The sequence below is a fragment of the Dermacentor variabilis genome, chromosome 6 (genome assembly GCF_050947875.1).
Source record: "Dermacentor variabilis isolate Ectoservices chromosome 6, ASM5094787v1, whole genome shotgun sequence".
NCBI classification, from domain to species: Eukaryota; Metazoa; Arthropoda; class Arachnida; order Ixodida; family Ixodidae; genus Dermacentor; species Dermacentor variabilis.
The window spans coordinates 133,121,905-133,136,985 of NC_134573.1; the positions used below are offsets into that span (position 1 = coordinate 133,121,905).

The following is a 15,081-nucleotide window of genomic DNA, read 5'->3' on the forward strand; positions in this document are numbered from 1 at the left end:
CTCCTGTCTTTCTCGTATTTCCGTCCCCCTTCTGTCCCCCCCCCCCAGTGCAGGATAGATAACATGCTACCCTGCACTGGCTACTTTGAGTCACCGTACCGCTAAAAACGTCACATGTATCATCTACGACAGCTGCTGAACTGGTAGCCCTGCGTGCGCCTCTTCATTTCATTCAGGAGGAACCACCCCACGCATGGTCAGTCTTCTGTGATACCAAGGCAGCCCTACAGAGTGTACTCTCAGCTCTGCGCCATGGATCACATGAGCAGCTCGTCCCAGAGATCCGAGAAGTCCACCATCGACTAGTTGACGAAGGACACGGTATAATATATCAGTGGTTGCCTAGTCACTGTGGCATACATGTCAGTGATCGAGCAGACGCAGCTGCCCAATCTGCCCATGACGGCGTCAACTTAGTAGCAATTCCTCTTTCGAGAGCCGACGCAGCGAAAAAACTTTGCGCACTTACGCGTGACCTGACATTAGCCCAATGGAATTCATCCGATTTCACAAGTGCACGCCTTCATACCCTGGACCCTAATTTACAGCTTCGTATTCCACCCGAGCTTCCACGAAGTGACTGCACCCTTCTAGACCGTCTATGGCTTGGAGTAGCATTTACAAATGACTACTCTTTCCTTATCAGAATGGCCAGCAGCCCACTTTGTGACTTCTGCGGATGCAATGAAACAATCGAGCATCTTCTTTGTCAGTGCTCTCGCTTTAACTCACAAAGAGCGGTCCTCTCAGCCACCCTAGACTAACTGGACAAGCGCCCAATGTCAGAAAACAAGATCCTTAGAAGCTGACCTACGCGAACATCAGCGCGATCTGCTATGAAGGCGCTACTGTGATACTTGAAAAACACGGGACTTCCTGACAAATTGTGACTGTACAATGTGGGACGTAGGACTGTACGGTGACACTGCGTAAGACTAGGAACGCCTTTGCGGGCTGCGTGACAGTGCCCACAGAAACAGTTCGTGTGTGCGTGCGTGTGTGTGTGTGTTTAGATATTTCTTTTTTTATCCTTCTCTCTCTCACCTATTGCATCCCCTTGCCCCTCCCCCAGTACAGGGTAGCCAACCGGAGATAATCTCGGGTTAACCTCCCTGTCTTTCCTTTGCCTTTCTCTCTCTCTCTCTCTCTCTGTTTGAGTCACCGGAGGTTCAGCCGGGGTAAATCTCTGCATCTTACTCACGTGTTTTTTCTTTCCCTCTCTCTCTGCAGGCATTTCTAGGAACTCATACGCTTAATGGGATAACCGACAATTGATGTTATGTGGAACGTTGATTTGTGTTTTCTGCAATACGACACTCACCCTTTACCACACATGGTTTGAGACAGCAACAAGAATCCACGGGCAACGCCTAACGAAGCACCAACCGAAGACCAGTGGGAGGCCCAGCTGGCAAGCATAAGTCCCGAGGACCAGCTACGGCTGATGAACAGGCCAGGCTTTCAGTACAGGGCCAAGGCTGCCTGTAAAAGGGTGGCCGCCCACCTTCGGGCACCAACAGCTTGGTCTCTGAAATAAAGTTTATTCCCTCACTCGATAGCGGCACTTTCTTTTTCTCTTGTCCACAAATCTGGCAGACTTCCTATAGCGGACTTCGATTGTTGCTTTGTAGGAACCTTTGCACGGAACAAAAAGCGCAACGCTGCTTTTTCGGATTTAAGTCAACACACGCACCGCATGCGCAAGAGAGGACTAAAAATCCGCGCTGGCGATACCCGCAACGTCAAGCCGACGCTCGCACAAGCAATGAGGCAGCGCTTCATTATTACGCTGCACACCGTCGACGTCATCGCCGTAGCGTCCGACCTCAGTGCGAGCACCGTGTAGCCGTCGCGACGAACGACAATCCACCGTGTAATTTCGCTCGTGTCGGAACACCCGAGTCCCTTTCCTCCCAACAGCACGTCGCGAGCTTCTTGGGCGCCTTGGACGCGCGGAGAGCGTGCTAGCCCGTCCGTCGCGGTCCTCGGGCGTCATGTACCACGCTTGTTTCAGTCGTGTCTTCCTGCCAGGGCTGTGCTGTGCTGTGCGGCTCGCCCAAAGCAGCGTTGCATGCGCGTTCCGAAGGAGCGCGCCCACGTGTCAGCGTCATTTACAATGCAACGAGTGGACCGCTGCTCTCGCAGGGACCGGAGTGTGGTCGTCGGTTGGTTCGTGACCCCTTCGCGGCGCGCATCGGTCGGCGGAAGTGTCAAGAGCTGGTTGTTACACTGTTGCTGACTTCGCGCTTGCGCTACCTGAGGGCGTTGTTCGCGAGCTGTTCTCTCTCGGTGTAGGAACGATTAAAAAGCAATACCTGCTTTCTTTCTTTCCTTTTTTTTTTGCAGTGGCTGCATTGATGCTGACTGATTGAAGTATTTACTAGCAGCGGCATACCTCTGCGTTTAGGGTTTGCTCCTGCTGAGCACGAGCTCGCGAGTTCGAATCCCGAGAGCGGCGACTGTACTCCGATAGGGGAAGGTATGGAATGGAGCTACGGTCGAGTAGTTAGATTTCGGCGCATTAGAGAGCTCCACATTCAGAAAACCAATTCGAAGTCCTCCACTAGTAGCGTCTATAATAACCCCTGGTGTGAATTTGGGAATTAAAACGCCAACGAACAACGAATGAATTAGTTGAATAACCAATAAAACCTGATTCACACGGTACTGGACGAACTTCTGTGGAAAAATGATTCTCCTGAGCACAATGAATGCTTCGACAAAGGAGTGAAGATAATAAGGGACCAGAAAAGCAAGTGTCATTTTGAGAAACAGAGAACACTGATAAAGCAAACAGAGTCCTGTGAACTAAAAGGAGATGCGAAGTTAAAGCCTCGCAGTTGTGTCGCTCTTCAATGTTCTCATGCTTAAGACATAAAAGTATGCCTTTCACGTATACGTACGAAGCAAAATAAGGTTCCCGCATCGTCCGCGTAAATAACACGCGTGGGAATCATGGCACAGTCGAAATGAAAGCGGGCCACTGGCGCATATAAGCTGCGGCGAGGAGGAATGCATTTCATTTCGGCGAGTTTCGGGCTAAAGTCTCATTAGGAGGGAGCGCATCGATTTGCATGCGAATATAATCGCTCCTCCCTAAACGACCAATCAGGACTTGAGTATACTGAACGTGGCATTAATTTTGCAAGTGAAATTGCGTCTCCGCAATGTTGTTTCGCAACCAAGGCAAATTGCACTGCAACCTTCGTATTGTGTGCAGCGAGATAAAAATAAAGAGAGATAGAGAGAAAAGGAAACGGTGCATTATGCAGCGAGTGCAATGCTAATGATGCATGATACCTCACCTCGGCAAAAAAAAAATCATTTCGGTCTGTTTCTTAGTTAACAAAAAAAGAGTAGCTGCATCGCAGTTCTCGTCGAAAGAAATACATGAAAATCAGTTTGTATTGAAGTTGGCGCTATCAATTACAGCACGCATATCGTTCCACGCTGGCTACGACATTATGTAAAGCAGCAACCTTTGTGTCGTTCTTTCGTTTTTGATTGCTCACCGCATTCTGTCAGCGCATGTACCCTTTGTATACAGCTCCTTGCATGTAAATGAGCCTTACAGCTCATTCAGACTTCATATTTTTGTCTCATGATGGCGCTGCAATAAAAAAATCAGCGCATTCGTCTTGGTCAGTATAGATCCGGCGATCGCATACTTCCGAGAGGTAGCGAAATTCTCAGTTTTGTTGCTCTTATTGAAACGGCCGGGAAGCATAAAGGGGATATACAAAAAACTTAAAGTGCAAGTTCTTTTACAGTTTTTTATTCACATTTTAAATCATTGTTTCCGTAAGCGGCGCTTCTTCCGTGGTTTCAATATGACTGGCTCTGGATACGCTGACATAGTTCGTGAACTTTACAGGTAGCATTATTATTAAAATGCATGGTTTAGCATCCCTAAACTGCTGAGTCGGTCATGACGGACGTGGTAGTGGAAGGTTCCGGATTAATTTGAACCGCCTGGGAAATGAACCCGCGACCTCATGCTTCACAGGAGAACGCCATTGGCCACTGACTGTACCGGGGCAAGTAAGGGGGAATATCCATGCAGCTCGCGATATTCACACTGCTACTAAGCAAACGTCTTCCAGATAATGACACGGGACGTTCGCATGTGCCGGACGAAGTTACCTGAAGAGAAAAGTATTCAGTCAGTGCGTTCGACTAATTTTATCCTATGGAACTAGGAGGATCGCAAATGGGAGGGAAAGATATAAGTAGAAGGCAGGGAGGTTAACCAGAATAACGTCCGGTTGGCTACCCTACACCGGGGGAATGGGAAAGGGGGAAAACAAAGATAACAGGGAGAGAGAGGAGCGAAGGAAAGAAGGAAATTGCGGTGAGTTCGCTGACGTGTGTGGTCATACAGAAATTGCATTAATCACAAATGAAATTCAGAACAAACTACGGGCTACACAACAAGCGATGGAACGGGAGAATGACAAGCTTAACGTAAAAGAAACTGGAATAAGGCGGTACGAATTGCAGAGCAAACGAGCATATCTGATAGCGCAGTGAAGCCTGTTTATGTGAGATTTAAGAGAAAGAAGTGTAGCTCAGTAGTCCTTGTAATGCGCAGGACAGTTACACATTGGTCCATTACGCTGGGACCGAACGGGTGCCAAGGAAAAGAAAACACATTTGAAGACGGCGTAGCATTGAGTGCTGTGAAGCGATCAGGAAACGTGCCGGCACGGGATGGAGTCTATATATATACTGACGCAATACAGGAGTAATGGTTGAACCTCGGGTGGGGCCTTCGTTCTCAGTGGAGATAATTAGAAAGACGATAAGTATGATTTTTATTTTTACCTCTTCTATGTAATTAGGTTCCGCATTTTCTTTCTGCGACCGTTGCGAAACGTTTTTAACGTGTCTGCTTTCGGAAGCGATAGAAACAGCGCTCCACGACATGGTCCCGCGCTACCTTGAGTTCGTTACACTATTAGTATGCCTAATCGGGCTATACAGCTAGGCAGACGGTACATGTCTGATGATGACAGGTCAGAAGATCACGCGCCACATATGATCGAATGGCGAGGGATAGTGATGGAAGATCACGACGTGTAAACGATCGGTCGGAATTCTTGCATAAGCATTCAACTACACAGACACGGTTAACTTTTACTTCCATTGCGCGTTAATCAACGGATTGATTGATTGATTGATTGATTGATTGATTGATTGATTGATTGATTGATTGATTGGAAATTTCGCCAACACACGCAAAATATTGTCGGTTTCGCCACAAACAGAATTCGTATCACCGAACGATGATGATAGGTATAGTGCGCAAATAAGGCTACGGTGTTTAGGCCACGGGACAACGACGTAATCTCCACAGCTGGTTATATGTGTATTAATATTTTTAAAAATATCCCACAATGTTACTCGCTCCCTATAAGACTCTTTTCGTTTTAATATTTTACTGAAGCATTAGGCATGCACCAGTGATCTTCGCGTGCTGCTCGTAGTCTCCGCACAGAGGGACGAGCACGGTTGGCGCCAGCAGAGCGCATACTATTATTCCTTGGCCCCGAAGCCATTCACGGGAAAGAGAGCGACTTGAGCCTCTGCGCATATGTACCTGCCGTGGGGGCCGATTAGGAGGAGAAAAAAAAAAAGAAAAGCGGAGTATGAGGTCGGAGGGAGCCTGCCGCTGCCGCCTCCAGGTCGTGCCCTCTCTCCTCTCACACTCCGCACTCTCTCTCTCTCCCCACACATTGCGCTGCAGAAATGTAGGCAGACAGGCGGACATTCACGCAGCACCTCTGCTGCTGTCTCTGCTGGCTGTAGCGCATCATTCGGACTCATCCATATACGCAAAGTAGTAGCCTGGGTCAGTCGAGCCACGCACGCGTCAGATAAGTTTCTAAGCCCAGGATTTCCCTCTCCCGCTCTCTCTCTCTCTCTCTCTTCACGGGTGCCCGCGTGTCTCGTCTTCGTGTCTCACTTAGCCCCGTGGCAGGCCTTTCTCATTCCTCTCATTTCTTGCTGTTTCGCTACCCATTCTCTGAAAATGACAGGTTGGGAGCTTGGGTTTTTCTCAATATACTTATTAGCCTTTTTCTCTATATCTTCTTTTTTTTTCGTTTTGTGTAGCCGGGAGACGCTAGATCCTGGGAGCTCCGCCTTCCGTTGAGAGATCGATTCTTGGAACCGAAGTTCAAGGGCTCGGCACCTCGGTGATCATCAGAGACAGTTGCGACCGATCGAAATGCCTTCTCAGTTCCGCCGCATCTCAACGATGCTCACCCTTCCACTGGGATGACCTTACGACCCGGATTATGGCGCGACGTGGCTGATAACGTAAAATTTATGACATCTAAGTCTGCGTGGTGGGTTTGAGACTTTTCTTTGTTTTCTTTTTTTGGTAGAGGGGTGTCGGGGGGAGGGGGAGGGTGTTATGATCAATCGATCGTACGACTCGTCCTTAGGAATAAAATAACAAACTTGAATTGCTATTTAGGCAGCAGTTGCCATACAGAAATTTAACCCGGACGTCACGCATTGCCTGAATACTCTGCAAGTTAATATTTTTCAACTCCATGAACAGCAAACCTTGCGGTGATTCTGTATGAGAACGCCTAAACAGAGGCAATTTAAATTTTATATTGTAGAATCTGCATGTATCCTGTCGTGCTCAAGGGTTATGTAGCGCGATCTACGCGTCATTTTCTCTAGCCAAGCGATTGTGAAACCTGGTGACCGACGTCTGAGAACCGCAGGCGAGAACAAAATTATTCACGAGGGAGGCTGAACCATATTGAAATTCGCAAGCAAAAGCTGAAAGAAGGCGCGAAAAGAAAATTTACAACAAGGTTTAAATTAACGCACACGTACATTGCGGCTGCCTCCCACTGATCCTATGACCCTGATCGCGAGCTAAACATTATATTTTTTTAATACTTCCTAAATAAATTCGAAAGTTGGGGTTAAGATGAGCACAGCAGTTCTCTCTCTTCCCCGCGCTCTTCAACTCTTGAGCGGAGAAAAAATTGCGATCGATGCCCCCAGCTGGCGTTTTACCTTTCAACCAAACTCCAACTTGCTGGACACAGTTCGAGCTTGTCTCTAAGTGCCGAAGTGTGATTTCCGTAACTTTGCACGTCATTCCTCTATTCTTCAGCGAGAAGCGTATCCTCCTTCTCGATCATCATTGACGACACAGGAGAAGTGGTCTCCGCTAGCGCATCAGAGGCAGCGGTATCCGATGGCTCTAAAAAACTCCGCTCTAGTCACGAAATTCCACAGAGATTCATTTTACGGTGACTCTATTGTCTTGGAAAAGCTGTTTCCAGGGTTAGGTAGCATAGCCATTGGTAACAGTACACGCTCCATCATAATTTCAACTACTTTTTTTGTTTTGTGGATCAAAATATCGTTGTCACGTCAGCTGACATTATTACACACCCTGCGCTGATATCCAGGGCGAAGCAGCCTGTCCGTGTGATACCTGCTGTCAGCTTACTTTAGCCTGGATTACACGAACGATTGTTGGCGACGCCGTGATGCCGTAGGAACCGGTAGCAAATAAAACACGGCATCTTTCGGCTCTATGTTGAGCCTAAGCACAGAGAACCTGGTGTGTCAGAGGCAGCATTTGCAGTGACGCAATCTTCATAAAGTTACTCCTTATTTCTCTCTCTCTCTCTCCGTTATACGAGAACAGATGTGTAACAGAAGAAAGGTTAAAGAACGTTTCTATCTCACTCTTATTGAAGAGCGTCACAAGGCACACCACTGATTTTTTTTTCTTTAACTCGGTACCTTGCCTTGAAGCATAATGCAGAGATGCGTTCGTGAGTACACAAACAGGCTTGTCCGCGCAGAAAGTCTAACAGTGAATGGTAGATGAGTCCATGGATGGTGGTTTGTTGTTGCTACAGGCGGGTGTAGTCTGGCGATGCAATGTTCTTCCCATATCATTAAAAAAATTATGGGGCTTTACGTGCCAAAACCACTTTTTGATTATGAGGCACGCGTAGTGGAGGACTCCGGAAATTTGGACCACCTGGGGTTCTTTAACGTGCACCTAAATGTAAGCACACTGCTGTTTTCGCATTTCGCCCCCATCGAAATGCGGCCGCCGTGGCCGGGATTCGATCCCGCGACCTCGTGCTCAGCAGCCTAACACCATAGCCACTGAGCAACCACGGCAGGTTTCCCACATCATGATGACGGTGTGAATGTAATACGCGCACGGCAAGGCTTTCTAGCAGCCACCTAAAAGCCAGAGGGTGTGGAGGACATCGAAGGACCCTGGATGTGACTTCACGATGACACACCAAGAAGCGTGTCACGTGGCTATGCACTCGCATCAACCACCTGACGCGGTGAACTGCGTTTTGCCTTACGTGTCCGAAAAGAGGGCTTCGGTACTCACTGGATTTGCCATTTCTGTCTCTCGAGCCGTTGCGTGCGTGAGAACGGCTGTAACAAAAACTCGTAATCTTAGCATGACGCGTTGTTCCAGTTGCCTTTTCTCATTACCTTCTGCGCCGTATCTCCAACTGCACTTCCCGCCGAAACGAACGAGCGCTCGAAGCCAGACGCAGTGTTTGCCGCTACACTGATACTTATGTTCAGTACGCTCGCCTTTTCGAGAAGCGTGTGAGCAGCGCGAAACACCGCACTATTTATTCAGGCTTCGTTTAAAATCCAATGGTCATTGGATTAACACTGCTGGATTCATTCACTGTGCTGAGGTGTCAAGCCTCATTGAGAATTCTTTCAGTAAAGAACGTGTTGAATTTCCATGTTGAATTCGAGCCCAAGTATTCGTATATAGAGAGAAATATTAATCAATTATAAATGAAGATCCTGACTCTTTAGTGAGGATCGCGTGCGCTGCCTTAGCATTCTGAATGCTGTGGCAATTTGTAACGGATAAAAGGAAGGATGAATTACGTGCAGCGTCATTGTGACCCTAGTTTACATAATTTTGGCGATGCACATGTCATCAGACATACACGCAGCTCATGTGCGAAATACGCGTGGGCGGCCACGCACCGTTGCATAACTAAGATTGCAAGGATATAAGGAGACAGACGGTTATATTGAGCGCGAAAGAAAAGATTCTTGGTCCACATGTCCTTCTTTAGACATCTTTTTTTTTCTTTTCATCGCTTTAGCACGCGAAACTGTTTTCCTTATATATTAGCACAAGGCGGCAATCTTCGAGCTCTCGAGACAAAAACAACCATATTCCCAGGACACGTAAAGGCACTGAGAAGCAAGAGCATGATCAGCATGACATGTGCTGGCACTTCGTGTCCGCACGTTTCGCTATGCAGGTCGAACGCAGAGTCATCACGAAACCGAAAGCGCGTAGTTGAACGCGGGCACGGCCCCGCGGATACGTCGACTTCACGTATGTAGGTCGACCCTCGCAATTCGGCGTATTCGAGGAAAGGTCGGCTTGTTCGGGGCGTGTACAGGTTTTTTTTTTTTTTTTCGCAAGAAAATACCGGAACGTTGCGCACCAACAGAACTATAGCTGGCGTTTTCCCGCCATCTGTATACCGGATCCTCTATAGTTTCCAATACATTTCAATAACTTTTCTTGTTAACTACTGAGTTAGACGTTAGGTTGAGAGTAGACTCAGCACTTATCACTAGCTACGAGCCCTTGTGTAACCAACTAATTCAAACCTGTCCCGTTGAACGCTGAATGAACAGATCGGCGAATCGGTTCCGATCATAACTGATTCGTTAAGAATAAAAACTGTTATTGGGCACACGTCCCGTAACAATATATAGGCGTTTGTGTCGCGTGCAAACTCTCGTTACTTCTTAGACTGCAGCCACTGGTATAGTTCGGGAAATGCTGGGACGGCATCACGAAGTGCTGAATCCACACTCGCACGTGTGGTTGATAAGATGACAGTGCGTGTTCAAGGTGCTCAATCGGGCCCGGCTCGTGTTCGCAATTCAGCAGTAACGCCGAACAGTTTTAACGAGACACTGTGCTGGACACATCTCAGGCGGCACCTGCGACACTTACCAGTAAGGAGCATCAGCCACCTAGAATCCATTTCCGGCGCATATTCGGTGCAGTGTCGACCAGCACCTCGGCGTTCATTTCATGCTTCGCTATAACGAAATTTTATTGCCCAAACACGCTCACGGGCAATAACGTGGAAAATATTACCGACGCGATCACAGCCTCGTCTTCGCAAAATATGAAATGGGTGTGCTGACGCCGCTGCGTCCAGTCGCCAAACACACGTTCCATGTCACTGTCGCTGGTCACTTAGCTGCTTTGGAGCCTGTTCGCGGCAGGCGATTGCTTAAGAGGAAAGAAAAAACGAAAGAGATAGGCATGCACGGCATGTGGCCACACTGACCGTCTCGTACAGTCCTCGGGGTCCCCTGACGCCGACCTGCACCGCCTTCCAAGGCACCGCCCGGTACACCTGCTCCACAGTAGTGGTGTGTCGCCGCGTCCTGGGATGGTGCATCTTGCTGCACCCTCCCAGGAGCAGGCTGGTGCGCCGCTTCCTGCGACAGCCGCCGTACTGCACAGCCTTCTCGGCACTGCGGCAGGCGCACGCCTTGGCGTGCACGTGGTACGACCGCCCGGTGGCGTCGGCCACGCTGGACATCGCACCAGGAGCTTAATCCGTGAGGGAGCAACTCTTCAGTCGCGGGGAAGGACGACGGTAGCAGCGGTGGAACGGAAGACTCTCCGGCGAAGCCGCATGTTCTTTCCAAGCACTTGACGATGCCGCGTCAGCAGCTAAGACTTTCGTTTCGTTTTCGCTAAGTTCCGTTCGCTGTTCAGATGCGATCGACGGGGGCGCTTTTATTTCGCCGGTCGCTGCGATGCGTCCGACAGGGCGTCCGCGGATGCTGCAGCGAGAGTGCGTGCACGCAAAGTGCCTGTCAATCCACGGCGTTTTCCAGCTACTGGTAACCACCGATACTTCACGAAGGGCAGCAGGTTCGAACAGTGAATCCTAAACGTTGGATCAACGGTCGTTGCTTATCGCCTTTTTACGCAGCGCGGCGATCGCTGGTTTGGGCCTGCCGGCAGGCCTTGTAGCCTACTATAGAAGACGCCGTCGTTTTAGTTGTCCCTGCAATCAGAGTGCGAAGGTAACTGCGGCCAAAACTTGGGGTCGTTCGCGGCGGCGGTGGCGTTTATGAGAGGACGCCAGCACTACGTGCTATTCGCTGGGCTTTTTATCAACGGGCCGCGCCGCCCCCCTCGTATCGCTCACTCACTGCTCACCGCGCTCGGCGGTGGTTTGACGAGCAGGTCCCATTTGGTTGTTTGGCCGGCAGTTCGCTTTAATCTCACGACGGCAGAGACAAGGGAATGCGTACGTGAAAGCTTCGCTGGATTCTTGCGTTAGTTGTGCGATGACAAGCTATAGAGCGGAATTGCTTACGAAAAAAAAGGAGAAAAATATGCACCGCGTGTTAGCGTGTATTTAGCGCGAAGGCACAACGTAGCACCGTATTCCCTCGTTTGCAGCACGTGTAGAAGTGAGTTGAAGCACAGCAACGCACCGCCGAACACGTTCAACCGCGCGATCACCAGAATCACCAAAGTAATCCACTCGGTCTCGAGAAGTATGAGGTCAGCACCACTCACGCAAGGACGGCCGTACGGTCCTAAATCACACACCTTCAGGCACGGCAAAAGTGATCAGACACTCGCTGAACAGACGGAATCCAAAGCACACGCACGTTGTTCCAGAGAGCAGCCGTCCGTTTCGTTGGTACACACGAACGTTGGCGCGGACGCAGTCAGGTGCTCCAGTGCCCGATCTGCCGGCACAGACACGCACGCGCAAACACACTACCACGCACAAGTGAACACCCGAGAGACAACTTCACAAGCGCGCGAGCAGTGAAATTCGCAGCAGCCTCCGAAGCACCACGAGACCGAAAAGAACGCCGAGAGGGGAGAACTAACTCGCCCGTCGTGCTGCCGTGATCGCGGCGGCCAGCGGACGAAAGAAACGAACTCACGGGACACCACGGCACAAGCATGCAGCAGCCAGGTAGGAGGGGGGAGGGACAGCCGTCCCCTTGCCACCGCGGTGTGGTCCCCCCCTTTCCCTTCGCCGGCGGCAGCCGCCGACACACCGCCGAACGAAGTCAGAAATGACGAGAGGGCGAGGGCCCAGCTGCGAGACGGGGACGGCGAGAGAGGGCCCCCATGACGTAACGTGCACTCCTTACGCACCCCCCCCCCCCCCCCCCACCCCAACCCGAACCAAACTTCGTGCCTCCAGTCACTGATCTACGTGCCGACGCCGGCCTGGGTTAGCAGCAGGCTGGCGTTTTGGGCACAGCCGGCTTCTCTACTCCGGCAAGAGCAGCAGCAGCCGCGATGATCGCTCTGAGGCAAAATGCGGCGGCCTCGCTCGCTGCCCAAACTGGACCCACACACTGCTGAACTTCTTCAGCGGAAGCAAGGGCGCCGGAACGTGTCTAACCTCAGAGAATTCGCTCCCCCCCAACCTGCGCTTCTTTTCTCGGTCCGTGTCGGAGAGACTGCTGGGTTTATTTTGTTCGTCTGATCGATCCGGACTTTGCCACCTATGCAGAAACCCCAGAGAGAGAGAGAGAGAGAGACGCCCAGCTGGACGGGTTGCGCCGCTCTTGTAATCACGGCGCGGTTATTATGTCCGGTGGAATGTATTAATAAAACGTACACGAGAGAGCGCGAGTGAGTTTCCCGGGGTTTATTTTTATACCGTGAACGGGCTGTTGCTTACGCGCCTTGGCTTTTAATGCTTTCGTTTATTCGCCTGCTACACAACTGGAAATGATCAGAGTAAAACGTGTGGTCTCGAGACAGGCAGGAAAAAAAAAAAAAAGAAAAACAACTCTCGACGAGAATCCCGATTGCAACCGTTCAATTCCGCAGTACAAGATTAACGAGAAAAACACTGAAGCAACATCTCGAACAGAATCATAATATAGCGAACGCTATAGAATCTATGGCATTCTTATTTTATATACGCTTTTCGCATTAACATAATATTGAAAGGAGAATCGTGGCTGAATATAGTTGGCCCACAGTACAGTGTGTGTACAATCGAAAGCCAATGTATAATTGCTAATATTTGCAGTCACATATGGTTCGGTGCCACGAGTGCCATCAACCTCACAATATGCACGGCAGCTACAAGCAACTCAACCACTTTTATGCCTCCAGTATTAGGTAGCCTTGCGCACGCTCCGAATATCACGCTCGAATACTACTCATATCCGTGCAGTTGGTAATAGGCATACATACATACCAAGAAACCAATATCGACTCACGTTTTCCATTCGAATTAGCGCTTGATGTCGGGTGTTTGACGCTCTACAGGTCCCCACCCCCACCCCATCTCTTTTTATTAATATTAACTGAAAGGAGATGTTGACCCACATGTTGACACTGGGCTGCTCTTCTTCGCAGGGCGAGCAACACAAGGAGGAGGAAATAAATAGAGAAGGCAGGGATGTTAACCAGAAATGCGCCTGGTTGGCTACCCTACTCTGGGGGACGGGAGAAAGGGAATAGAAATGTGAGGTAGAGAGAAGGATGGGAGGGGGAGGAAAGTCGCGGTGAGCTCGCGCACGCACGCGGAGGGCCTGAGCGAGTCAAAGGCGTTCACATAGGCAGGCGCCTTCAAGAAAGACAAAAGTGCCTTCATAGTTTTGTGGGCCGACGAGCGATGGGGACGGTCTTCAAGTAGCGCCTGCGCAGACAACGGCCAAGACGCAAAAAAAGTTAGGCGCTCTGGCTACAGCCAGATAGTACTACCATTGGCAAAGTTCAACCGACAGGATGATATAGGGGGACACTAAGAAACATACAAAGTTAAGCAAATAAGTGAAAGTATTCGACGACTGTCAAAACGCGCATAAGGTCAGTTCATAGCTACACAACGAGACACAAAAAAAAAAAAAAATATAACTAAGCCCGACGTGAGCTACACACATACAACGTACTATACAATCTTTGGCAAGCAAAGAAAATGTAATAATGCGGTCAACCGCGATACATTTAGTAAGAACCTAATATACTTGCTTCCTTTTTTTTTTAGTTTTTAAACGCCATAAGTGTTTCTTTTTTTTTTTTTTTGTAGCGTGGGCCACGGTCCAAGTATATTTTTTTAGGGTGTTAGTTCTGCGGTATAATAACATTAAATCTGCCGTTAGTGTTCGCCTCGCGGTATCGTATCGCGGACACTCGAGAAAAAGGCGCTGTATGTTTTCGGCAGCATGGACGCAATCGCAATGCTTACTAGCAACGCGTAAGCAGTGTGAAAAAGTGGCGCGTTGCCGAGCAGCAGCAGTTTCTCGACTGCCGTATAGCTTCATGGGCCTGCGGTATGACATCCGGGATCAAATTTCGGATGCAATAGCCTGCGTAGTACTTGAAGTTTAATTTCGCAACGGCCATATGGGTTATAGTGTGCCAAACACTAACTGGATAAATAATCGTATGTAATGAATGCCACTGTATTTGGGCCTCAAATAGCAGTAGGTAAATGGAAGTTTACAGAGTATCCAGAAAGATAAATGAAGGGCGCAGCCCACAGGTTCGTTGTTAGGTTTTGGTGTGCATCCTCAAACGGAGTACGAGGCGCAGCTAGCAATATAGTTGCGTTGCAATACAGCTCGATATAGTATACGTATTGATGAAGTGGGGTAGGCTTTTAAAGGGAACACATGAGTGCAGGGCACGTGCGAATTTCCCCCTCTAACATGTGCACAACTGTTCGGCTTTGCAGTCGGTCAGTTTTGGTTGGTGGAGGTCGTATCTTCCTGTCCGCCTGTTCAGTGCACTGACATAGCTTCAGCCGGCATTTGCAACAAGACCGCCACAAGAAGGAGGGCCGCACATTGAGGAGTTCCCTTTAACAGTAGAATGCGCAGTACATGGTGTGTATACCTACACGCGTGGTATGTAGCTAGCGCTGTTGTAGTTGCATTATCCCTTGTCACAAGCAGACACATTGCTCTGGGAGCGTTCAGGTTCCTTGGACAGCTGCTGGCTACCCCCAATAGCACCATATCACTTTTCCATCCTCGAATAGATATTTCAATCTCAATTTC

General features: G+C 49.4%; 1 protein-coding gene across 1 annotated transcript in view; it reads right to left on the reverse strand.

Annotated features, from left to right (window-relative positions):
- LOC142585251 (uncharacterized) overlaps positions 1-11,957 on the reverse strand; it is a 788,133-nt gene extending 776,176 nt beyond the window's left edge. The window contains exon 1 of the mRNA XM_075695850.1: positions 10,362-11,957. Within this exon, the coding sequence (XP_075551965.1) occupies positions 10,362-10,619 (258 nt within the window). The 5' untranslated portion in view covers positions 10,620-11,957. The remainder of the gene's footprint in view (positions 1-10,361) is intronic.
- Positions 11,958-15,081: the final 3,124 nt, after the last annotated feature.